Below are 25,774 nucleotides of genomic sequence, written 5' to 3' on the forward strand. Positions count from 1 at the left end.
GACAGATAATCAGGCCCACAATTCAGAAACATCTGCAGCGGAATAGCCAGGCAGCCTGGGGTCCAATATGTCCCGCAGGGCGGAAGATGAACAGAAGCGAGCCAGCGAAATACTAGATTGTCTCTTCGGATCCCTCAGAGGCAGCAGGACGAGCAGTCTTTGTTGCTGTGGGCCGCACGCATTCGCTTGGGAGGCAGTGCAGAACAAGCGGTGACATCATCTCACGTTTCGCTCCCAGATGTCACTTAAGATTACTACAGTCACCTGACAGCACATTTGTGGAAGGAGCCTTTCATGTTTCATTCATACAATAATGAGGAACTGAGCTTATATGTGTACAGTCCATACCATTGGATTAGTTTTATCCCAACAAGATTTGATCATAGCAAAGCCATGTCACAGATATTCAGGTGACCAGAAGCCTACATTCAGTGGTTTCATATATACATTAATACTCCTAAGTGTCAAGCACTGCTGAAAGGAGCTTGTTTGTCTAAAACCACACGAGGTTGCACAGGCCAGAGCCGTGCAGTGAAGGCAAATGTGTTTAAGGGCTTAGACTGGAAAAACGATACCTGTGCATGTACCCAGCAATCACCAGCCTCTTCCCACAACAAACAACTAAACACACACATGCATTACTATCTTTGTGGGGGCTTTTCCACAAACTAGTGTTACCATGATTAATAATTCTGCATCAATGGTCACCCTTTTCCCTCTCCATTTTCATTTTAATGTCTTGTAGTTCATAACATAAAGTAGTGAAGTCGATGTTTTGATTGCATCTGCAGTCTGAGTGTTTATTTCCCATTGATCTCTGTGGAGGAAGGTCTCTAGCTACTTGTCTTTCCTTTGGAGTGAAACACTAATTCTTCCTTCTTAGATTCCAGACTGGCAGTTTAAAGTTCATGCAAAACACTAACCAGGTTTACTTTCAAAACGCAATGTAACGAGTAAATGAATCATATTTTAAAACAAATAAGCAAAAAAAAAAAAAAAAACCTTACTACCAATTTGCTGCTATGAAAAACAATGTGTTCTCTGTTAACTTAGCTGATTACATTAAGGTAATGAATGAATGAAAAGTGCATGTTGGCTGTTGTGTTGTACTGTGTATATGTCTTATATAAAGTTTCATTTTGCATAAGTAAATAATAGCGATAGTGTCAAATGAAAGTTGATGCAATACTGAGCATATCAACCATGGACATAAACTGGTGAGTAGAAGGTAATATTCAGAGTTTTTGACATTTGATGGGCATCCAGATGTGCCCTCATGCCATTCTGCTTTTTCTGCATCTCTTATTCAGCCTCCCCTCAAAACAGCTAAATGTGAGTGAGAGCACTTGATGGCTGTGGAGCGCGCGGCGCCCAGACCCACACGTGTGCCTCTGTTATAGCGACGGGTAAATCACAGCCCACATCCGTCCATCACTCTGCCTTGTATCTGAATTTAAAGCAGGGCAAAAAAAGTGGAGTTATCAAGTGCTCAAAATTCACGCTGATAACCAGAAGCATCTCTAACAGCAGGTTTCTATTTATAGAGCCATTTTCTTGGCATTTTCTCATGTAGAGGTCTGTGCTATAACGATAAGTGAATCATTCATTCAGGCTACACAAATAGAATGCATTTTTTAAGAAGATCCCATTTTGCCACTTGGTGCTGTATAACGGGTGTTGAAAACACCAGGGGATTTTTCCTGAAACAACACTACATGGCTGCAACCACTGAAATGTAATATATAAATATACAAATTTTAGCATGCAGGGTTTATAGGCAACCTTTTGTGTGCATAATTATTAGGCAACTCAATTTAAAATCTTTTTTACTTGTTAATTCTTCAGTCTTCAAGTATACATAACATACATAACATAATATGACATAACACATAGCAAAATAATATGACAATTAAAAAAGAACAATTTAGCTCTTCAAAACTATTCAGTGATAAATATACCCTTCTTTTCTAGTAACTGCAAAGAACCTTCCATCCATTTAATCTGTCAGTTTCTTGATCTGTTCATGAGCAATATTGGCTGAGGCGACCACCAGAGCATCCGTAATGCTGTACAAAGAAGTAAATAGTCTTCCCTCACTGCAAATCTCACACTCGAGAAGGACCCAGAAATTCTCAATAATATTTAAGTCAGGTGAGGAAGAGGGCCACGTCATCATTCTGTCATCTTTGATGCCTTTGCCCACTAGCCAAGCAGTGGTGTACCTTGAGGTATGCACTGGAGTATTATCCTTCATAAAAACTAAGCTTTCTTGATTGTTGCTCACTTCTTTCTGTACCACTGCTTGAAGAAAGTGTCTTCTAAAAACTGGAAGTAGATCTGAGAGTTGATCTTTAACCCAAAACAGTACAGCGATGTTATCATTAATGATACCAGCTCAGACCATACCCCGCCTTCACCTTGCTGGTGCCTCGCTCAGACTGTGGTCCACCCACAGGCCTACCCATCAGGTCCATCTGGAGAATATTCTCATTTCATGTGTCCATGAATCCTTCGGGAAATCAGATATTTTTTTGGCCTGTAGAGCTTCACACTATGAGTCTTATTCAGTCTTATTCTTCAGTCTGTGAGTCTTATGTGAGTGGTGGTCATGTTTCAGCCTTTCTTATCTCAGCCACGTCTCTGAGCACTTGATACCTTGACACCTCGGCCATGTCTCTGAGAACTTTACATCAGTGTTTTAAACCAAACTAAATGCCAGATCAAATAATCAGGTTTTCGGTCTATAGTCTTAAGCTGAATTTTGGATCAAGTGAATTTGTTGGTTTTAGCAGGTCTGGTAAGGAGACCAATATAGAAATCCACACTACTAGAAATAAAGGCATGGATGAGCTTTGTAAAGTCCTGTTTTGACATAGAAATCTCATATTTTTTATATAATGTTTTTTTTTAATATTTATAATTATTTAATTTTTTTTAATCAAATGCTGATGTAGTACTTAGTGTTAATATTATGTGATTCCATTAACACCCAGGCTTCACATTAGATATTTTAATTTGTGTTATCTTTATTCAGCTGCAGGTAATTTTAGCACATCCAGATTGCAATATGTTCAGGGTATTGACATGTTGATCCAGTAGGGCCATAATCACTTGAAGAGGCAGGAAAATACATCTAGAGTTTCATCTACATAGCTGGGGGAAGATATTCCATAGCCTTGTAGGACGTGGCCATAGGGAAGCATACATAACTTGACTTAAAATGACCCAAAAGCAGGACACTGGGAGACACTGCAGACACATATCATTTAAGGACTGTTCCTGAGAGCCCAACCCAGTTCTCACATCTATCAAAGATCAAGCTGTATTAGAACAAATGTTCTTCCAGAAATCATATTTAACAGATGTCATTAAGAACATTAATAAATGTTGCCTTTGCTTACATTAAATAGTTTTGAACTGGACTGCATGGACACATTCAGATGGTTTGCAAGGTAAGGTAGACATGAACAGCTCATGTTTCTTCATGAAAATATGCCGGTTCTCTATTAACCTTTTCCTAAAGTAAACAGGTGTGGTCTTGATGTCTAGCTAAGCCTATCAAAATGTCATTAGGGGTCTGAAAAAGATGCTTAACATCTTTTTTTTAAAACATATGCTTAACAGTGATTAAAACGTTGAGACCCTTTGACATAATAAAGGTTAGAGTTTGACCATGAAAGTGAGTGGACTAAGTCACATGCTGTGAGACAGCAAAAAGTGAAATATGGTTCCTTGGAATTTCTGTCCTTAGGTCAGGCAATTAAATATTAAAATCACCATCAATACATTTTTGAGGGTACTTAGGAGGCCTGTACCACCTGCAATGAATATATGAATGGAGTGGGCAATGGTATTCAGTGGTTAAGGTACTTGACTAGGAATTGAAAGGTTGCCAGTTCAAGCCCCACCAATGCCAAGTTGCCACTTTTGGGCCCCTGAGGAAGGCAGATTGCTCAAGCTGTATTTAGTCATAGTTGTACGTTGCTAAAAGTGTCAGCCAAATGCCATCAGTGGATTGTGCTGAAGATGGAAGAGCTCTTTCTGGTGAGAAGCTTGTTGCATTCCATAAGATGTTGTTGGGTTCCTATGGAAAGGAATTAGAGAGTGCTGGTGGAGATAAGGAAGTAGAGGATGGTGAAAGGATTGGTAAAGAGGAACCAGGCTCATTTTCCACTTCATCTGGGTGCCAGCTGATATAGGTAGGGACAGGGGAGTTCGATGACAAAGGCATCGTGAGCTTTTTATGTCCGTGGCAGTTGACTGCTTTCATTCCAGTGACAGTTTCTCTGGCAGGGTGAATGTTGTGACTCTAGAGTGATGACAATTGCTGGATGATAACAAGTACTTTCCAAGTACTTGTTGTGTGGTTATGAAAGCAAAGGGAGCAAGAAAAGTTGATGTCAGGTTAGCATGCAGAGAATTCACTGTGCTTAAGTCACATTATCAATAGAAATGAATATGCTTAACAAGAACAGAACAATTACTACACATCTCCCCTTCTTTGAAGGCAAATGCATATGAACCTTCACATAATATCTATAGGCTGCACATTGCTAGAAAAGCCTCAATGCATATTGACTTATTATTTTACACATTTACTTGACTTCCTATAAGTCTGGTCACTTGGGATTAACTACTGCTCTTCCCAACTCAGTTCAAGGTGTGATGGGTGACTTCAAAGTTGAGTCTAACTGTGGGAGGGTCTCCTGAGGTCCTGGTGAAACTGTGACCTCCCTGTCAGGTTGATTCAGTGTCATGAGAATCTCTTTCCCCATCCAGGCCATGGGCGCAGGGACAAGTTGTCTCCTGCTCCTCCTGAAAACTCCCTGGAGGCCATCCACCAAGTAAGATCATGACATGCGATGGACTGACACCACAGTGACCTCCATCTTAGTGATACATACTCTCTGTCCAGGTGTAAGCTGGTGACGATTTCTCACCTGGTGTAATGTGTTATATACAATTGCTTCCTTCCGCAGGTACCCACGGGCACTGCAGCAGCTGGTTACCCTCTGCTCCAGGTATGTGTATGCGCACACCGGTGCTATGTGCTGTGAACTGGTGTGTGCATTCACTCTGGCTTAGTTAAAGGCAGAGAAAAAGGAAGAGAAAATGTTCTCTTCTATTTTCTTCAGTTCTCTTCTCCTTCCACCTCCTCTTGTTCACTGTCAGTTACTGTAGCATGGTCAGAAAGATCAACAGTGCATGTCTCTGACCCATCAGAATTTGGGATGGCTTGCACCCATTGGCCAAAGTTGTGGTCCTATATGCCAAAAGTGCCAGATAGGGATCTTATGCTTTGCTGAGAAGCTGTTTCACCCTCTGGACATGATATTCTGCCTGACCATTACTCTAAACAAATTTTGGGTTACTGGTGATATGCTGGAAGTCTTCTGCAAAGTTTGCAGACTGTTGACTAGAAAACCTGGGGGCATTATTAGATAGTAGAATCTCCAGAATGCCATGTCTAGAGAACAGGAACCTTAGATGTCAAGCAAACGTCATCCTCAGATCTGTTAGTTGCATGCTAGTTGAGAATAGTCTACAAGAAGATAGATATTCCTTTTCAAGGTGACCATGTCTACACCTAGTTTTTACTATGGTCTAGCAGGACATTCAGCGGGCATTAAAGGCTCAACAAAGGCTTACTGACTCCCAGGCTCACTGCCTGAAATGGCAATGCCATGATGCCCCGCATGCAATTTTTTTCAACACGCGTTTGCACATGGCTAAAGCAATAATTAACCTGGACCCTTTTAACAGGAGACCATAATCAAATGTGAAGGTGGCTGTCTCATGCCAGTATTTTCTTACTACTCCTGTCAAGTCTTTTTGGTCAAACCAGCCTTACTGACAAAGTGTCATCGCATGTGCTAACCTGTTCAAGCTGAGTTCAGACAGATAGGTAGCACTTGCAGTAAGGCTGTCCAAAACTGCATCCACATAAATGTCAATGTCCTTCATTACTTCTGTGACATGACTGAGCTCACCAATGCTTTGTGCAACCGGTAAGCTTGATATTGCTTCTGCTGATAGTAATGCTTTGCCAAGTACGTTTGTACTTGTGTAACAATACCTCATCATTCCCAAACCTAATTACCTTTGTATTCTAGGTGGAAGCTCTGATTGTGCCTGTGTTCTCAATAGGCTTACAGGTGGCTTCTGGTCAGTCTTTAAACTGAAGTGTTGCCGTATGAGGAAGTCTTTAAATTTTTCACACCCACACGTAAGGCCAACCTGAGCATATCGCTTCTCCATTGGAGTCAAGGAGCGAGACATACCACAGGTCTTCACTGCTTATCCACTTTCTGTAACAAAACTACCACAAGGACGTGAGAGGCCGCATCTCAGGGTAACTTTCGCTCTTTGTTAGGGTCATAGAGAGCCAGCACAGAAGGGGATGACAGCTCCTGCTGATGCTAACTGAAGGCTTCCTCCTGGGAATTGTCCCAGTACCAATAATTTATTGATTTATTTTATTTTTCTAAGTCTCTCAATGACTTGTCTTTTTCTACATAGAATGAATGTGCCTAGCTGGTTAACCATCTCCAAGAAACTCTGCATCTCACTGTTATTGGATGGCTTTCTCATGTCTTGGACAGCCTTTGCCTGGTCTAGATCAGGCCTTATCCATCTGGCCAAAATGATATGGCCTAAAGGCTTAACCTCATGTTTGGCAGATTCTTTCAATAGTGGTATCTGGCAACACCCTAAATTCACATACATTTTGCTGAACATGCAAGCACCAATGTGAGCACTCCTTGTCAATACAGACTATCCTAGATACTAGGCTGAGCTTTGAGAGGGCTGGTCACCGTAAAATTGCTGTATGCAGGACTGTTCCTGCATAGATTTTATCTTGGCCTGTAAGTGTTACCGAGGGAATCAACATACATTCCTGTGACCATAAGTGGAATTTCAGATGAGCCCAGTCAGGGTTTCTCTGGTGCTCACAGTGTTCACGCCTCTTTTGTTAACCTGTTGAATTCAAGCTTGGCAATAATGGAGACTATGGCATCATTTTTAAACCTGATTTCATGTTGCCTAATAACAGTTCAACTGTCCAGGGGTTGTTGCCTGTGTTCACTGTTCTACTCTATCACTATTGTTGTGAGTAATATCTCCATGGACTACCTTATTGGCTCTGCATGCCTTGCTATAATTCCCTTTTTTCCCCACAGATGTGGCATGTTACCCCTGTTGCTGGGCACAGCTGTTTCTCATGATTCGGCTTTTGTAACGGTGAGTGGTATGGAGGCGGACGCTTGTGTGGAGAGGAGCGAGATTTATTATGGCCAAATCCAGAATCAGAGTCGTTTAGGCAGTCCAGGGTCATACAGCCGACACGGAGAGTAGGAGGATACATGAATTAACAAAACAAACACACGAAGGCACACGGCAAAGCAGGCTATAACTAATGCAAGGGAAAGCTCAGGGCTAGGAAGCGCAAAGGCTAAGATTAACACAAAGGCACGCAGTACAAAGAAACAACCATAACGAAACACATTCAAACAATGAACAACTACAACCAAGGCACACAACAGGGTTTAAATACATGAAATTCACAAAACTAGAAACAAGGGACAGGTGTAAGCAATCAAACGAGGTGAGGACAAAACGAAACTATGGAACGGAACTAAACACAAGACAGGGAAAACACGGAAGATGGAAGGGACTGATCGTGACAGCTTTATTTCACACCTGCAACATGGCTGCTGGTCATATTTGTTTGGAGGTACAGCACTGGCTCGCGTCGACTGTTTTTCACACACTTTAATTTCCTTTTGATACACACAGCATCAACTTCAGCTCCATAATTTATTTCACCTCTTAAGCCAGTCTGCTGCTTTTTAATGACTTCCAACTGACAAGCCATGTTGATCACCTTTTCAAGTGTGAGCTTTCTGTTCATTTGCAATCATTCCAACAGTGAAATGTCTTTCATCCCAATGACAGTCTGTCTCTCAGCAGCTTGTCATGCAACTCCCTGTAGTTGCAAATTTTCCAGAGTGCATTAAAGGGCTGTTATGAAAGTGGTGATTGATTCTTTAGCCTGCTGTGTTCATAGATTGAATCTCTATCTGGTTTATCTTGTATATTCTTTTATAGCATGAAAAATCAAGTGAATGGAGTGAGTTTCACCTTTAGTGTGTCCTGTTTCCATTTGTCGGGAGATAATTGCTGCCCCAGCGACATATTGTCAGCTTCGTCTCCCATGCAGGGTTCAAGTGTTCACCTGATTTCCCTGCAATGTGGCATGATGGTTGTTAAGACAGTTGGGATCTTTCAAATCTCTATATCCATCTTTACTACTTTTGGGGTTCTGTAACCGCCCGAGTGCCGCAGGGTGTTGAGCAGGACGCACAGACTCCCTTGACAGTGACAAACGTTTATTAACATACACCGGTGGCGCTCGCACATAATAACAAAGGTAACATGAACAGAGGCAATAACCGACAGCGATGCACACACCGACAGCTGCTTAAATACATAAACACAGAACAAACACTAACTAGGTGCAGGTGTGTGTAAACATGTAGGCGTGATTACAAACAAGAAGCGCCCACCGCACGCAGCAGGCTGTACCACGTGATGCTCCGCGTCGGGTTCAACAATACTGAATGGTTCGGGAGGTTAAATCATGCTCCTGGATGGTGTGCTTCTGTCAGGCGCTCAGTCCTCATACCTGCCCAGCCGTGTCTGATCGTTGTGTTCTTCTACTTCTGTTCTGTATACACCCCACACTAGCCTTCGTGTCTTACTACTCCCTGACCGTATGTACCTATCTCCATGACGTGCTTATGTCACATTCAGTAGGCATTAATATGCTCAACGATTACTCTACTAAATGCCGTAAATGTAATTTACTCCATGTTCGGACTTTAGTCTATATTATTAGGCCATTTGATCTGCAGATTTTTGTGTAGCCATTTCTTTAATCCAAGTAGCACTGAGAACATTTTTGCGCTCCATGCACAAAGTGATGCATGCTGATAAATGACTGCGGGTAATCCCTTACAATCCGACAAAGTTTCATAAATAATGCCATGCAGTCTGTTAATCTGAAATGCCCATCGGTTATGTGCAGCTTTCTAAATCGAGATTATACAGTTCATATCAGTTGCTCCCAGTCAAGATTTGTCGTCAGGTTAATTTCTAGTATTATCTCCTCCAATTTGGTTAACGTGTACAAAATGGTGTGCTTATTAGTTAAGTGGTGCAGTTCAGTTCCTGAAATAAGGTAGGAACTGTATGTGTCTATGTATGTAGGTGTAACAATTCTTGAGGGAAGAAAACATAGATGCCTATGAAATTATATCCTTGTGCGCGTGTGTGTGTGTGTGTGTGTGTGTGTGTGTGCGTGTGCGTGTGTGTGGACAAGAATGTGCCCCAAGCGTGTGTAAGGTAATGTCATGCGGTCTTGCTGAGCTGCAGGACGTCATAGTGGCTGGGAATAAAATATGTGGGTCATTCAGATTGATGGAGCCATAGTATGTGAGGTAATAATAATCTGAATAGTCCAAATAAATTCTCTCTCTCTCTCTCTCTCTCTCTCTCTCTCTCTCTCTCTCTCTCTCTCACTTTCTCTCAGGGAGTCATACCTTCATCCTTCCTATCTAATGTTATTAAACTGCCATAATAATTGAAGAGAGGAAAAGCAACTCATAATTGAATATTTGCCAAAATTCCTCTTGCGTGACGGATCCATATGATCATTGGTATGAGAAAACCTCATATCTCTGAAAACGGAACATTTTAAAGAAGAAATAATATTTGTCAGTGGACATATAAGGTTTAATTCTATGTCATTTTAGACCATTTCTGTTTAATCTAATCATGAAACGTTCCACAAATCAAAGAGGTTCTGGCTGGACAAAAATGTTAGCAGGCATGATAACTGTAATGTTTGTCTTAAAAACAAATTTAAGCACAAACCATTATATTAAAAAGCCTTTAACACTATAAAAAACATACTTTCACTCAACTGTGAACAAACTTTTGATTGATGCTGTAGTTCCTATCAGGCCATTAAAAATAAATCTCTAATAAAGTGGTAATAGCAGTCCTAATTTTAATTTTCTTCATTTTTGGCATAATGAATCATTCCCAAAACATTTTAGTGCTAAAAACAGCTTTTAGCTTGCAGCAATATAGAAGTAATCCAGAGGACTCCTGTCACTAACCAAAGTATTGTTTTCCTGTGCTGTTGAGACAGCAGATGGCTTGTGACTTCTTCTATGAAGCACTCTGTCTTTCCTACCATACTGCACTAGCCTTTACGTGACGTCTCCAGGCAGTGGGTGGCACTGGTCTTTAATGCTCTTATCTGTCTGGGTTTTTTTCCAGTGCTTAGAGTGAATGTCCTGCAGAGCAGAGATGACTGAGTCTGTAACGTTCACCAGAATATGTCACCCTCCTCAAAGTTTTTGCACTGCTGCTTGGTACAGTTCCCATGCCCGACAGTGATGGTTCTATTCAGTATGTTCTCTGTGGTACTCCTGTAAAAGGATGCAAGATACCATTAAAAAGTACTCAACCTGCAGAGAAAGTCGACATGCTGCTGCGTCTTCTCAAACAGCATGTGGATGTGGTGAGACCGGGTCAGTTCCTCCGAGATCTGGATGTCTAGGTAACTGAAATGTCTCAGTCCCTATTTACGATGAAGGTCCACAGATGTTTTGTTGGTTTAATTGTTTTTGTGACATTCCGTGAGAGGTTGTTATCCTGACCCCACAGTGATGGGCCTCTCCCCTCCAATGTGATGGCATTGTCCGTTGATCTGTTTGTTCAATATACAAACTGTTAAACTAGGTGAATGACATTTTACCTGAAAAATAACCTTCTCATCTTGACACTGAATGGATGTCACCTGGCGTTAGTATGTGTGAGCATAAATGGTAGTTTGTGTTGATTGTCCTATTACTGTCCAGGTTTATTGAGAGCTTAATTTTCAAAACGACTCATTGTTTCTTTAGTTAAAAACATTTCTTTCTTCAATCTAACCACTTTACAAAAATGTTTTGCATGCAAGAGAAAAATGTAGATAGGTAGGCTAAATAATCCAGCTTCAAATTAGTGTAAACTAAAATAACAACAAATGGGAAACTCCAGATTCATTTGGTGTAAGATGAAAATAAATTGGCTAATATATATAAACTGATCAGTCCAACCTCCAAACAATGAAGGGTACACTAGCATATAGGTAGGCCTACATAAGTTTGCATGTTCAAAATGAGATGAGTAATGGGTATGAAGAATTGAATAAACATTCAGTTTTAGAAATTAAGAATTGAAAAACATTCAAAACATGAAAAAACAAGTGAACAATGGAGTATGAGACAGCAAAGGCAATTATAAAATGATGCACAAGGCCTACACATATTCAGCAGGGCAGTTTATTACATTATGAGAAAGGTCACATTTCTACATCAGGGACCTCACTAAAATTTGATCCCAGTTATGGCCATGGTGATGAGCCGTGTTATATCGCATACATAAAATAATAAATGATCTCGCTAGTCTGCGTATTTTCTCACAGTTTATTGAGTTTTCCTATTAACTGTTTTAATACACCACACATATATATTGCCTATTATCCTACAAAACATAACCTGCTATGACTGATACTTAAATGTTTAGATTTAGGTTGTAACATGAAATCAGCAACACTTTGGGAGAACTCTTAGTGATTATGATTATTTTTAATCTGTATTAATTTTTAATTAATACAGCCCTAAACATATGGGACAGCAACAATATAAATATTATATTAAGGTGTAATACATTACTCTCCACCACTGATATAAATCATTATTAATGGCTGATACAAGAAAAGCTGTAGTTTATCCACAATCATTTGTACTGTATACGATACAAGTTTCTAATACACTGGTAATTGGAAATAAGGTCCAATGTGTATAGGATATTGCTATCTGGGCTATTTAAACATAAGAGGCAATCCAACACACAGACGCACTTTCAGTCCAACCTGTAAATAGTATAAAGATACAACAACCAACAACCCCCCCCCCCCCACACACACACACACACACCACCAACCTTTCCCAAGCCTGAGGGGAATAATTTAAATAGAAAGATTATTTCTGTTGTGTTGCCATAGTTACCCAACAGAAAATCAACTGCAGATACATTTAGACTTAACTATGATTTAGAATGGCCTTTTTTAACTTTTATTTTCTTCTCTTTTTTAAAAATTCTTGACTTTTCACCATTTATCATTTTAAGGCATTTCTTCTGGTTGCTATGCAACACTGAGAGCAAGCAGGAATCATGGGAATATGAGTTTACTAAAGAGTTATTGAGCAAGGAAAGGGAGCCCGGAACAATCTCCCTTACCCTCCTCTTTCCAATGATCAAGGTTATCAAATTATCAGACCTACTGAATTGCTGCCGATTGCTTTTAGCTCTGCAGATCAGCAAAAGCATGCTCATGATAATAACAAATAATAGAGCTAAGGATAAAATGAAGGGCATTGGTTTAAGCGCTCTTATGAAATGCACATGTGAAGAGAATCCAGCCTGCTTACAGGATAATGCACTACTCAGAATAAATGTACCTAATAGAAATATGCTTTATAATTATGGTTGATAGATACTGTTTATTGTTTGTTTTGGCAGACAGGTAACAGATTAACAAATTGAATAAATCACATTAAGTAGTAAAGTGCTATACTAAATTTATAAAATAACATTTGCCGTTTTTTAATTGAAGAAATGTAAATGAGTCAGTTTTTATGTCCAAGGAGAGCTCACAGAATAGGACTTCCTTACACTCTCTAGCAACAGGTGCTAACAAAAAACACATAAATTACACAGATAGCATAAATGTATTTAAACCTGGAAACTTTCTGTGACAGACTGTTCTAAAACAGAGCTCATGAATCCTGGGGACATATTAAAAAAAAACGCAGGACTACAAATTCTCTGAGAGGCACTAGTATTTCCTGTGTTTTCTTCGAAACCAACTCATAATAGAAGAATCCCTAGAGCAGTTAAAGCTAAGGGTGCTGCTGACCATGTTGCTACTGATCCCATCATGATTTTCAAATGGATTTTAACAGTAATTGACTGATGCAGTGTTTGGCTATGTGCCACATTTTTAAGATATAATTTACATTGCCATATTAAAAAAAAAAAAAGAAATGCAAGTTTCACTTTTACATTAAAAACAAGCTAAATGCCTTAATCTAAATCCTAAATCTAAATCTAGTAGTGTGTAGGTTTAATTGATGTGCTATACCTATGTAGTTCTAAACTGCTTTGGAGTCTTTCAATTAGATCAGATATCTCCATATTTCAGCCGGTTCCAGTCTACTTTTAGCCTTAACTTATTTATTTAATATAGCCCCTAAATGTTAGAAAGTCTGCCCTTGTAATACCAGGTTTCCACAGACAATAAATGGCAACCTGCAAATGAGATTCACCTGCCAGGCTTCATTGACAGACGTGTGTCTTAAAGCTACTTAGCTACTCTCTTCCCATTTTCTGATATTCTCCATCAGTTTTCAGAGGGCTCTGCTTGCACAGAGCTAAATATATCCCAGGCCATCCCTAAAACAGGCTAAATCCTAACATACAGAGAACGTTAATGAGAGCTGATATCTCCGATGCTCACAGAAGCAGGTTTGCCCAGGCATATGACAGGGTGCTGGCAGAAGGGTAGCTGGAAGAAGAGTGTTCCCAATGGCTCCTCTAGAGGATCTGAAGACAAAGCAGAGACAACAGGCCAGGTGAGAGAGAGAGAGAGAGAGAGAGAGAGAGAGAGAGAGAGAGAGAGAGAGAGAGACAGACAGACAGAGAGACAGAGAGACGTGGTAAGGAGGCAGGCCAGAATACATGAATGGTAAAAGCAGGCCAAAGGTTTGAGGTCATAGCTCATAGTTCAGCTAAAACAAATAATGGTGACTCTCTCCCCTAACTGAAATATTACTGCGAGACTTGTATCACTACCTATTAATAAACCAACACTCACTATGTTACATGCATTTCTTGCCATAGAACTGCCACCTGAACTTGGCTAAAGCCTGATGTATGGTTTATATAGACTGATGTCCTGTGCTGGTGTCCTGTTGTTCGTTGGGGATTAGTGTTTTATGAGCTTGTACTTAACATCTGTAGGGTCTTCTTGGGTGAAGCCTCAAGTTATTGCGATCACTGGACCCATGACTAATTCTGGTACTGGTCTATGCCGAGATGTTCTGGTCCAATACAAAGTTATGGTTTGTCTATTTTTCGTTTATTTTCTGTATTTGGAGTTGTGGGGGTGGGTGCCATTTTCTTTTGTCTTTTCTCCTGTTTTTACATAATTAGGGAGTTAGGGAAGTTGTGTTGTAATTTTCTTTGTTTTTCTGTTGTTTAGGGAAGCAAGTTGCCAGTCAGTGGTTAGATTGCTTTGTTTGTTATGTTGTTCTGAACCCACCTTGACATTACACTCCTGATTTATTTATTTATTTGTGATTTTTATCATAATTGTGTCGATAAAAGTAGTTAAACCTACTGCGATTATGCGTGTCTGTGTTTTCTTTATGTTGCGACAGAGCCATCATGATGACGCTGTAACGGCACCGCTGCTGAGTCTTAACTAAACATTGCCTAGCAAAGACCTTCTCTTTTGCACTTTACCTAAACATAGGACTGTGAATATTTTAGCTTCGGCCATAGAGCTGACCTCTGCAGCTCCTCAACCATGTGTCTTATTTCCACTAGTAAGGACTTGAGCAGTGGGCATACATTTAGCCCTGGGTGATATTTATAGCATCAGTACAGCTACTTCCCCAGACTGACCACTTACACACACACACACACACACACACACACACTCATCCACTTCTACACAGAAGTATACAGACTCATACACACATGCGTGTACGCATGCATGAAAACACACACACACACACAACTTAGTAGTACCAGGGGATTCTCTGCCCTTGGTAGGGGAGTGTAGAGAGGGGAAGATGTTGTCCTATTGTCCTTCATTTTCAGGCAGTTTCATACAGAGCATCATAGCTCCTGCTTCTGCCAAGATCTCCAGTATTAAAACTGTTTCCTTTAAACAAAAGTTCTACTTCCCGCTGGGATTGCTGCCATTAGCCAACATAGGTGAGCTGCCCACACGCATGCAACAAATTCACTGTTGTGCGCATTTGGAGTGACAGAGAGGATGAGGTGTAAGCAATGATATTCTCTAAACTACCTTACTTGCTGAAGTCAGGTCTAGCTTGATCTCAGCACCATGTGAAATGTTTGCAGATAAACCTCAGAGAACTGATTTGTGTTGTTTAATATGAGGTCCTTCTCTCACTCTTGTGAGGTTTAGGGCATTTTCATGTACCTTCTGTTTCATTAACAGCATGAACTAGAACAAGAGCCGGACTAATGATCAGTCTGAGCTCAATCATTTCTTTTTGTAATAGTACATCTTAAACAATGAACAGGAAAAGGAGCCGTTTCTATGAGAAGCTACAGTACAGCCCACCGATTACCCTGAGGATCTTGCACGTCAGGCGTGAGGTTTTGCTCTCTGATCTCCTTCTTAACAGGTGACATTGGCCAGGGCAGTCCTCAAAAACAATTCACTTGGGGCTCCATTTACTGGAACCCTCCCAGCTCACTGTTTGAGCTTTGGTCTGCTTGGTCTAGTCATTTTTTCATACTCAAGGGAACAAGGAACTATGTTATGGTTTGATCAAGGCAGCGCTGTATCAGTTCGCTGATATATGAGAGTAACTACATTTGTAAACGAATGCCTGGGTGGTATTGTGGCTCATGCAGTTATTATTCAGAAATATGGCAGCAAGAAAATAAGGGCTGTGGAATACAGATGAAGGATAGTAAGCTTGGAAAGTTCTGAAATTCTCCAGCAAATCAGCAAGTGCTTTTGCCAAACCGATATTACTTTTTTGTGCAGGCTCCGACTTTGTCAGCTTGCTGCTGTCTCTTGATATAAAATACCATGTTGTGTGGGTAGATGTAAAATCATTAGATTGTGGTTCAAAGGCAAAGATTAAAGAAAGGGATATGAGAGCAAACCGTGTAATATCATCCATTTGCCAGCTACTCAAGTTTTACCCCGTGTTCGTCTTGGAAAGGCCATTCGTCAGCTGAGGAGAGAGGGAGCACTGATTAAACAATTCCTACTTAATGAGGTTCTGTCTACTCTCAGAGCTCTTCTTTTTATAGAGCATCAGTGACCACATGCTGTATGACTGGTTAATGAGTTCCCTGTGGCAGCTGGGGCATGCTGGGAAGTTTTATCTACTTTACCGTGGTAGCCATTTCTTTGTGGCTGTGTGATGACTGGTATGTAGTGTGTATGTTAAGGTGACGGTGGTGGAATCACATCCTATAGGTCAAAGTTCGGTGTTGGCTATTAAATCAGGACAGGAGAAAAAGAACATTTTGTGGATGAGGTACTCTGCCTGAAAATCCTCGTCTTCCCCAGAGCCAGCTCGCAGTGGGAGCCGGTGGCACAGGACGAGGAAAGTGTCTCGGCAGTGACGTGCCAGCCCTGCGATTCATGAGCACCTAAGAGCAGGATCAGTTCCATACGAACCCAGACACCTCGAGAGGCTGTCGGAACACTGTTCCGGTGGGCGGAGCCTACTCAACCGCGCTCACCAAGCCTCCAGAGCCAGCACTGCAGCAGGAACTAGGTGACATTCCGAGACGGAGCAGGACGACCGGCTCGGCGAGGAGACGGACGGGAGAGGCATCTGCGCCTCTCATGCACGGACGCCACCCAGCGCGCGCCTTGAAAATCTTGAAATCAGGCAATTAATGCTCAGCTTCAGCTCCTGATTAAGAAACTCTATCGCCCCACTTTCTGTCTGTATGCTCTGAGCTACCAATGGAGCTCTTTCTACAGTCTATTTTTAAAATACCGAAAGAGACAACAAGGAACAAGGAAAGAAAAAGACAAAGAGTCCTTGTCCTGTGTATACAGGTGGCCAATTTACTTTATATTCTTATTTTCTGAGCTCTGGCAAATTTACATCCTTATATACTACAAGCGTTTTAGTTGGATTATGAAATCTATTAAATGTACTGCCAATCATTCCTCTCCATTCTCTTGTTCTCTGCGCAGCAGAAGTTGCTGGGAGCTGTATCTGGGACATGGGGAAAATACCAGAGCGCTGGGATTTGGTCATGTGATGGTGGTTCAGAAGATGGCCTTAGGCACACCAAGCCTAGGTCAAACAGACATTTGCAAAATCACAATATTTCCAGTGAACTACTGGAGTGCATCTGCACAGCCACTGGTCTTATTTAAGGAGCTCATTTCACATCAAGTTTTACTGTTCAGGTCTGAGAGCTTTAGGTGGTAATGTAGCTCAGACAGAAAGAATAAATAGCAATATATAGTAAGTATCTTGGCTATGATAACTGTGTAGAAGACTTTTTTTTTTTTTTTTTTAAATCATATGTTACATAAGAACGTCTGCTGAAAAGTTACCCTTCCTGATAATTGGTTTGAGATTTCTCAGCCAATAGTTGGCAATTATATACTAACTCTGTGAAACATTCACAAGTCTAATTAAAGCTGTCAGGCAGAAAACTAATGGATGGATGGTACCGATTTCCCATGCAAAACCTTTCCAGTATACTGTGCATGAAGTAAAATGCAACGACTAGCCCTTTCAGAACCAATTTCAGAGTGCCATCTAGTGGAAGACGTACAACACTAATAGGAGTTGGTTCACGGAGGTGAAAGTTTGAATTAGGTGCTACTTCTTTTTAAACCCTAGCTTCCAAAGTCTGCAACTCTAGCTCCGCACATGCCCTCAAAGCCAACAGAAGCAACACCCGCAATAATTCACAAACACCAAGGAACATAAGCACTTTATAATTCCTGTCATTCCCTCAAAATGGGGGATTGCACCTTAACTATGCATTAAACACAGAAGAGGTACCTTTCAAAGAAAAGGCCATTCAAAAGGAAAAAGCAATCAAGTGAGGAACTGTAGAAGACTTCCATCTTGTACTCCTTAAACAGTAATACTAACACAGAAGCAGCAAAAAAAAAAACTAAACAATGAACACCGTAAGCACAAATGTCACTCAAAACAACAAAAGGACAATTTTTGAAAACCTCTTGCTTGTTTGACCCACCATTGGAAATTCTAAACTAGCATAATGTGACAGGGCATATTGTAAAAAAATTATTACACTTCCAAATGAGAATGTTTCAGTGTCCTTTTTGGCAACTTCAAGTTGCCTATTTGCTGACTTGAATCAACAGGAAATTAAGTGGTGAGTAAGAAGATCCTCTCTTAATTTGCTTCAGTAAAAAAAAGTGACCATATTATAATGTTCAGAAATCACCACATGAATCTCTGCACAGCGTCACTATTGTCCCACTGAAATGTCTTGTGCAGGAATATGTAGACCGTGGCTGCGTTGACTACTGTGTAGAGTCCAAACTCGAGCAGCAGTCTGGGGAGAGAAGGCAGAGGAATATGGATGCGGTACAGAAGATATGGCACAATGAAATAGCGGAACTCCAGAAGCTTCTGAGGAACTGTAGCGGCCACTAAACAAACACAAAACGCCAAGATCCAAAACAAGGATTTGGACTTCAGAGTGTCCAGGAAGCTCCATGCAGCAAACAAATACCCAGGGATCAGGAGGAAGCGAACCAGCTGGTGCTTCTGGTAGATGTTCTTCCACACATAGAAAGTAAAATGCCTGTTGTCTGCCAGCAAATACTTGTGAACAAAAGTGAACTTCCAGACCAGAAGCAGGGACACAACTGTTACGAGCAGAAGCAGCAAAAGGTGCTTTTTGAGAACGTGCAGGAACTTTATGAGCTGCTGACGGCAGAGAGAGACAGGCAGGGAGAAGACCAGAGTGAAGGAGAAGAAATAAAAGAGCTGAGGGAAGTTCAGGCAAGCTTCGTGACTGGACCTGTCGCCAACCACAATCCCATCATTGAAAACCACGAAGGCAACGAAGCCCAAACCAGCCACGGCGTAGGGCCACGTCGATGAGACCGCTGCCTTTATGTTGATGGGCGTTGTGAGATATCCCAGCAAGAAGCGCGCTACTTTCCTCGCCCCGCTGACTGCCAGCAAGATCCGCGAGGGTGACTTCTCATCCCTCTTCTTCGACTGTTCCAACCTCCAGGCCTCGTCCATTTTCTGAGCCACGACTGAGCCGGCACAGAAAGCCACCCAGATGACATTGGTTTGGCGGAAGAGCATGGCACAGATGCCCAGGAGAGCCGCTGCTTTGTGGCAGCCATACAGGCACATGAGATAGGCGAAGAGGGTGAAGAAGGTTGAGCCGGCGTCCGTGTAGTAGAGGAACGTGAAAAAGTAGAGCACCGGAAAGGTAGACAGGGTCAGAGCAGACAGCACCCTCCGTCCAGCGGCCCGGGACTGCAAAAGTCAGAGAAGACAATTTGAAGAGAATACTTTGTGTGATATACATGACAGACTTGGCTGGGATTTGGAAGACTGAAGATACCAGAGAAAAAGGGTACTGTTGTGGTTCGTTCATGCTCGAGATTTCCCGTTTCGTTAACACAGAGTACTACGCATCCTAAAGCACAGTAGTGTGAACTAATATGAACACAATACATACCTTGTCTTTGAGGTGTAATTTGCAGATGGTGACATACAGTATGTAGAGGTTCCCGCAGTTAAAAAGAAGATTAACAAAGCGCAGCATCGCAGTAGAGCACACAACGTCACCTGTCCAATCTGCCAGCCATACCAACGGTTTGATCACTCCTACGGACACCAGGTACAGACCAGGTAGCGTAGTGATCATAGGATCCCACTAATTAAATAAAATAAATGAACACGAGTTAAACATGAGCCGGTCAGTTGCAAACACCACCGACACAACTATGACTAGTTAGCATGTTTGGTAGGAGCTGGCATGCTGTAGGATATAAACGTACCTCGTTAAATTTCCCTTCACAATATTTCTGCGCTTGTGGCACATGAAATATTTCATCCATATACGGGTCTCTTTGTTCTCGTGTGATTTTAGAAAAGAGAAGACAGGATATTAAAAAATTCGTGCTACAGAGAGCTGTAAAAATGTATCCTTCAAATCTCTCCATCATCATTTACTTGCTGCCTCGCTTAATATGACTCGTTTTTTAAATTATTAACTAGCTATTGTTAATGGAAATGCTATTCCACAAAAATATGATAAGTTAAATCATTAACTTTAACTACTTTGGGACATTTTGGACATATTCCTGCTAGCTAACGGAGAGCTCGATACAGCTATGCTAGCATAGCTGGCTGGCATGACAATTATTACTTTCCGGGTGGCAACCGGACTGTTTTAAGGTGTTCCGTCTGAGGTTTGCCGTGTCGACGGTATATTCAGATGTTTAAAAGCAATGGTTTAACGTAATTGCATTAATGGTCGTTAATGTTAATTGGCTATCGCTCATATTATCGTTCTGTTAAGTTATTAATGTCGCAAGCCCGGAACGTTATCCACTTACGGTGTCGCAATATTATTTGCCCGTCCTACGCGTTCGTATAGCTTGGCAAGCAGGAGCTAGGTTTGTCGTTTCTAAATCACCACGGTACGCAGCATGCGTTTAACTCAGGATCTGGAGCTATTCCCTGAGAACTCCGTGACTCAGTTTCTCTTTAAAGATGTCACAAATTCTGCCGAACTGAGACAGATGGCAATAGACGGAGAAATAAGTTGCGCATTAATCAACCCATCCATGGTAATGTCGTCGATCTATCTATCTATATCGATCGATCGTTATATGGTTTTGAAGGTGTTGCCTGGCTTTCTTTTCGCGCAAAGCAGAAGTTATTAGAGTTAAAATGTTTGAAACTAGTTTGCCCGGAAGAAGTTCGAGCGTTTGGTGTAAACTTCACAAATGTTGCAACTAGCTTTAAATGTGTGACCTCTCTCTCTCTCTCTCTCTCTCTCTCTCTCTCTCTCTCTCTCTCTCTCTCTCGCATCTATCTATCTAGATACTAGATACCTTCCAGATTCTAATAGCAGCAAATAAAGCAGTTCATTTGCAGAACATTGGAAAAATGAAGACAAGGAGCTTGTACTCTGAAATCATCTTCAACCTTTCACCCACAAATAATGTAAGTAGTTTTAATTTAATATCTACTAAATGTGTTTCTTTGTATACTAGTTATAAGATTCGATTGTCTTCTATTTACAGATCTCAGATGCTTTCAAAAAGTTTGGGATCTCAGACAATGACAACGCAGTCCTCATTGTTCTAGTTCATAAAAAAGACAATCTCAATAAGGAGGACATCCTGTGTAAGGTGAAGGGTGAGCAGATACCAGCTGACCACATATCTAGTCTAAGTGACACTGCCCAGATTAAAAAGGTATGTCTTTCCATATATGTATGCATGTTGTTTTCATATATGTATTGTTTTTTTGTATAAACATGTACTGACCCAGCTTGTTGAGTGATATTTGTATAGCACTTTCATTTTAGTAATTTACATAAAACACATTACACATTAACGTTTATGATGCCATAAAAAAAGATGTACAATTTTAATAAAATATCCAGTAAAGTAATACGGGATCGACCCTGGATCTTTCAATAGCCGAGTTGCGAACAATTCTAAGCGTAAGCAGTAGACGTTTCAGCTCAGTGACGCATACAGAATGAACTATGACATGTCAAGTGACTGGCAAGATGTGCCAGAGCTAGACCACTAAATACTATAAGCATCATAAAGTGGATTCTTCTGGGTTTTTTTTTTTTTTTTTTTTTCAGCTTTACAAAGTCACACCCCAAGAGGAAAAGTGTGGAAGTGTCTTGGATGCTATTGTGTGCAGAATGGCCACTAAAGATGTTCTATAGTTTCACTGGCAGCCACTGGATATAATTTACTTCATTACCAAAAGAAGAAATTTTGTATTTATTTGTTTTGATTAAACATTTGCCAACTTTATAAAAAATAAATCAGTCCTGGAGTTCACTAGTGTGTGCTGCTTGTTTTTGAGAGCATTGATTGGAAAATGAAGAAACATTTCCCATAAGGAAGAAAGGACCATTCAGCATTAATAAAATGCAATCCAGAGACCCGTCTTAATACATTCACTCACTTGAACAGTGACTCTTAAGATGACGTAATGACGAGACCCAGATTTCTTCCTCATAGTGTGTTGCAAAACTCATAGCTAAAAACATTCAAGAGGTTCCTGGACTAAACTGCAGATATAAAGATTTATTCCTATATAAATGAAAATGCCCTTTTTATCCCGAGAATTAATTACCCAACATGCCTGCAGAATGAGTATAAAGTGCCTGTAAGAGGTTTGGAATGCTATTCTTTATTCATTCTAAAATATATTTGTAGCTTGTATCTTTTCTAACATTCCTGGTTAAACCTCTTTCCGTTATAGAACCCCATTCATTTTTAACGACTAAGGAAATGTAGCTCAGCTAAGTAGAGTACTCCTAGCGCTCATCACAGCAAAATGTGACATAAAGGTCATAGAAGCTCATTATCATCTTCCAGGAAACAAACCAGACTGACTAAAGTCACCACAATTCTTCTGCAGTGTTGTGAAAGTCACGAGGAGCAACGTTGTTGTCTTGGCCATTCCCCATAGTGGTGCCATCTCATTGTTTGAGCACCCACATCCATGTGCACCATCATGTTGCAACTGGGGACACAGCTTGTTACTTAAAAAGCAAGTTATTTTACTTTGGGTGTAGAGTAATCCTCAATCTCTCTAGGGAATACAATACGCTTTGTATATATTTATAATCTGGACACTTAAAACAAAATGGCATTTTGTAGACAAATATAGGTCTTTGGGACCAAATCTTTAAAAAAACCCCAAAAAAACTGATTTTTAAAAATAGATATTGTGGATGTAGGATCTATTCCAACTAGTGTCACTGGGGAAAAGTTTTACACTGACACTTTATTAAGAAACTTATAAGGGCAATACAGCAGATGGTGGTATTTATTTTTTGTTGGCATGGATAGCAAAACCACAACCTTTATGCACATCAGAGATGCAAGGTGAGATTACTTCTGAAAACAATTATAAATAGGGAACTCTGAATATGTTAACAGACAACCATATGATGTATTTCAATATGTATACTTTTTTTTATTAATCAATTAAGTTCATTATATAATGTATTACATAATGTATGTTCATTATGTAATGTATTAATGAAAACATGTAATCTATACTTCAAAGGTCCTATTCATAAAACAACCTAAATTATTGCTGCTCCATAACTCAATCCGGGAACTTGGTGAGCTCATCTTTGCCAATATTCCCTCCACTCAGGACGACCACAACGTTTTTGCCAGTGACGTCGGGAATCTTGCCGTTAACGAGGGCAGCTAAAGCGGCACAGCCTGATGGCTCCACAACCAGACCGGCTTTGTACAGAGTGGAAACGGCAGACTTGATTTCCTCGTCCGTCACCAGCACGATCTCTTCCACGTACTTTTGGCACAACACGTACGGCAGCGCACCTGAGGAAACGGACACCGTGTTGGCAAGGTACCGATAACCTCAACGTAAATCGATGATTCCCCCACTTTGTTGAAACACGAGTTACATTTCTTGACACGCAATAAAAGCCTGTCAACACAAGTCTAGGTGATGTGAGGCAGGGCAACAACAGGCCTACCTGCAGAAGGCGGAGCAAGACCGGCAGCAATGCTTTTACTGTCCATACCAACAGGTCTCTTCTCAATGAAGCTCCTGTACATGGTGCATGCTGTCAAAAGTGAAGAAAGGTTGAGCGTACTGGAGGCCAGCAAAAACAGGGAAGACTATTAGCAGCACTGCTTGAATGAAAGGCAAATAAACGTATCCATTAACATAACCGACACGACGGACGTATTCATGCTCCATCTATTACAATTTTAAAGATATTTATGAGCGCTCCAATTAATTCTGTACCTTCTTCTGGCTCCACTCCATAAATTCTTGTCTTCTCACAACCTGAAAGTTTAATGGCAGCTGCCACTCCAGCCAGTAAGCCCCCTCCACCACAGCTCACCACTACAACCTCTGGATTAGGAACCACCTCCAGGATCTCAAAACCAAGACTGGGAAGCACCGGTTCATTAGAGCGACAAGTATAAACCCTGTGTTTCAGTGCCATAGGTTTGTGTCAAGAGTTCTCAAACTCCAGACCTGATGGGTACTTCCCACGCATTGATTCAATGGATAATGTATTATTATTATTATTGAGAATTTAATCTGCAGCGTTGGAGGGAAGAATCCTTCGTGGCCTTAGAAATTTGAGGATTTTCATATTCCACAGTAAAACAACAGTAAAGATTTGTCATGTACCTGGCATGTCCTGCTATGAGGTCTGGGTCGTTATAAGAATGCATGAAAGTCATGTTGTCTTCTCGAACACATCGATTGACTGCATTCAGAAGACATGATGTTGGCACGCGTTCAACTTCAATACCAAAAGTCTGCTGATATATAATGTTTCCTGTAAGCGACATCACCAGCATTATACAAGAATTTGAATACATGAATTGCAATATGAAAATGTACCCTCTGATGTAACGGGCACAAATAACTAGTTAAAATAATGCCAATGCAATCTTTTAACACTGTTACATAAGTGGCTCAGCCAGTGTGTTCATTTGCAAGGCATATTGTTAGCACAGTAACTGTGTTTTGTCCGCATCATGTAGCCCTACTGAGGGAGCAGTATAGTCGTACTTGTATTAGCAGTGATCTAGACACGGGGGCTGTGTCAGGCATCACCACTTTGCCTTTTATCCCAAAGTGCTTAGAGGCATAGCCAAACGACTTCCCATAATTCCCAGCAGACATCGTTACAAAATGGTCCCCTTTGGATCTTCGTGAGAACTGATTTGCGACGCCCCGGATCTTAAAGGAACCTGGGAAGAAACAGATTAATGGCGCAGCTTAACAAGAAAGACCGTGCCTGAGATATCTTCCTCGAATGCTACACATATCTCTCGGGTCCTTAGATAAGAGGGGTCTGGCCCTCTAGCATACTCCAGCCTAAGTTCTCAGTTCTCAGTCCCCATCCTTGCCCCTGTGTAGCAAATACAGATATAGCCACACTAAAGCAACATGCCTCGACCCTCAGTAGATTTAATTTAGCACTTAGGATCAAACACATGACCTTAAACTAGGCATGCATAAACTTAAACATGAATATTTCAAGCCCCCTCCCAAAACCAACCAGTCCTTTGCATGTTCTCCAACTTTAAATAAATGTTGCATGGCACGTGGAGCGGAAGTGTGGTCTGGCACCAGGGGATCATCGGAGTGTTGATCACGCCCAGAGGGCTGCAAGTGACCGTCTCACGAGCCTCGGTGAGAACCTCCAAAGTAATGCTGTCCGCTGCCGGCTCCTCCATGTTGCTGACGGGTGGACAGACTCGTGTGTCGGATATGCTCGAGTGAGACGCCTTGGTGTCAAACCACAAATTTGCAAGGATCGATTATTTTCTTGCAGTGCGGCTGAATTATTTTTGCATTAACGCCGGTCTGATTTAGAAATAGGCCCAATGCAAGATTCCTTATTTATGGAAATTCTCAATAAAGTTGAAACACTGAATCCAGTAAACGACATTCAACACAGCATGCAAGTTAGCAACTCCAGTCTCGATGTACTGATCAGTTTTAACAACTCATTTTATTATCAGATCTTACCATATATAAGTAAGAACTCCAACGTAGACTTTGAACCAGACTGGTGCGGTTTACTGTCGCGGTGGACAATGTTACTCCGAACCAGGTTCTATTGAATCTAAATTTGTTTC

General features: G+C 41.0%; 3 protein-coding genes across 5 annotated transcripts; 1 reads left to right on the forward strand and 2 right to left on the reverse strand.

Moving 5' to 3' along the window:
* Positions 1-17,842: 17,842 nt before the first annotated feature.
* alg10 (ALG10 alpha-1,2-mannosyltransferase) lies at positions 17,843-20,559 on the reverse strand. Of its 2 annotated transcripts, XM_027014583.2 has the most exons (4): positions 20,486-20,559; positions 19,925-20,001; positions 19,603-19,800; positions 17,843-19,397 (listed from the first exon to the last, which is right to left on the reverse strand). In XM_027014583.2, exons 2-4 carry the CDS (start codon positions 19,982-19,984, stop codon positions 18,339-18,341), a joined length of 1,317 nt encoding a protein of 438 aa, XP_026870384.2. In that variant the 5' UTR covers positions 19,985-20,001; positions 20,486-20,559; the 3' UTR covers positions 17,843-18,338. The 2 variants fall into 2 exon arrangements, with proteins under 2 accessions (XP_026870384.2, XP_026870383.2); XM_027014582.2 differs by lacking the exon at positions 20,486-20,559 and having other exon boundaries at positions 19,925-20,475.
* Positions 20,492-21,958, forward strand: tprkb (Tp53rk binding protein). The gene is made up of 4 exons (XM_027014584.1): positions 20,492-20,719; positions 20,976-21,098; positions 21,179-21,352; positions 21,754-21,958. Exons 1-4 carry the CDS (start codon positions 20,579-20,581, stop codon positions 21,838-21,840), a joined length of 525 nt encoding a protein of 174 aa, XP_026870385.1. The 5' UTR covers positions 20,492-20,578; the 3' UTR covers positions 21,841-21,958.
* Positions 21,959-22,893: 935 nt separating this feature from the next.
* srr (serine racemase) lies at positions 22,894-25,772 on the reverse strand. 2 transcript variants are annotated; one of them, XM_035528677.1, is made up of 7 exons: positions 25,665-25,772; positions 25,192-25,420; positions 24,699-24,880; positions 24,312-24,445; positions 23,916-24,064; positions 23,641-23,730; positions 22,894-23,482 (listed from the first exon to the last, which is right to left on the reverse strand). In XM_035528677.1, the coding sequence occupies exons 1-7, from the start codon at positions 25,665-25,667 to the stop codon at positions 23,241-23,243; spliced, it is 1,029 nt and encodes a 342-aa protein (XP_035384570.1). In that variant the 5' UTR covers positions 25,668-25,772; the 3' UTR covers positions 22,894-23,240. The 2 variants fall into 2 exon arrangements, with proteins under 2 accessions (XP_035384570.1, XP_026870390.2); XM_027014589.2 differs by having other exon boundaries at positions 24,312-24,442; positions 25,665-25,771.
* Between the last annotated feature and the right edge of the window lie 2 nt (positions 25,773-25,774).

Source organism: Electrophorus electricus, chromosome 7, assembly GCF_013358815.1.
Source record: "Electrophorus electricus isolate fEleEle1 chromosome 7, fEleEle1.pri, whole genome shotgun sequence".
Classification (NCBI taxonomy): domain Eukaryota; kingdom Metazoa; phylum Chordata; class Actinopteri; order Gymnotiformes; family Gymnotidae; genus Electrophorus; species Electrophorus electricus.

Coding starts and splice junctions, on each gene's coding strand:
- tprkb (XM_027014584.1), top strand. CDS start 20,579: ATGCGTTTAACTCAGGATCTGGAGCTATTCCCTGAGAACTCCGTGACT. Junction 20,720..20,975: donor CATTAATCAACCCATCCATG/GTAATGTCGTCG, acceptor CTATCTATCTAG/ATACTAGATACCTTCCAGAT. Junction 21,099..21,178: donor ACCTTTCACCCACAAATAAT/GTAAGTAGTTTT, acceptor TTCTATTTACAG/ATCTCAGATGCTTTCAAAAA.
- alg10 (XM_027014582.2), bottom strand. CDS start 20,095: ATGATGATGGAGAGATTTGAAGGATACATTTTTACAGCTCTCTGTAGC. Junction 19,801..19,924: donor GTGAAGGGAAATTTAACGAG/GTACGTTTATAT, acceptor TTATTTAATTAG/TGGGATCCTATGATCACTAC. Junction 19,398..19,602: donor AATTACACCTCAAAGACAAG/GTATGTATTGTG, acceptor TGACTTTTGCAG/TCCCGGGCCGCTGGACGGAG.
- srr (XM_035528677.1), bottom strand. Junction 24,881..25,191: donor GGAGAACATGCAAAGGACTG/GTTGGTTTTGGG, acceptor GTTTCTTCCCAG/GTTCCTTTAAGATCCGGGGC. Junction 23,731..23,915: donor TGGAGTGGAGCCAGAAGAAG/GTACAGAATTAA, acceptor CACTTTTGACAG/CATGCACCATGTACAGGAGC.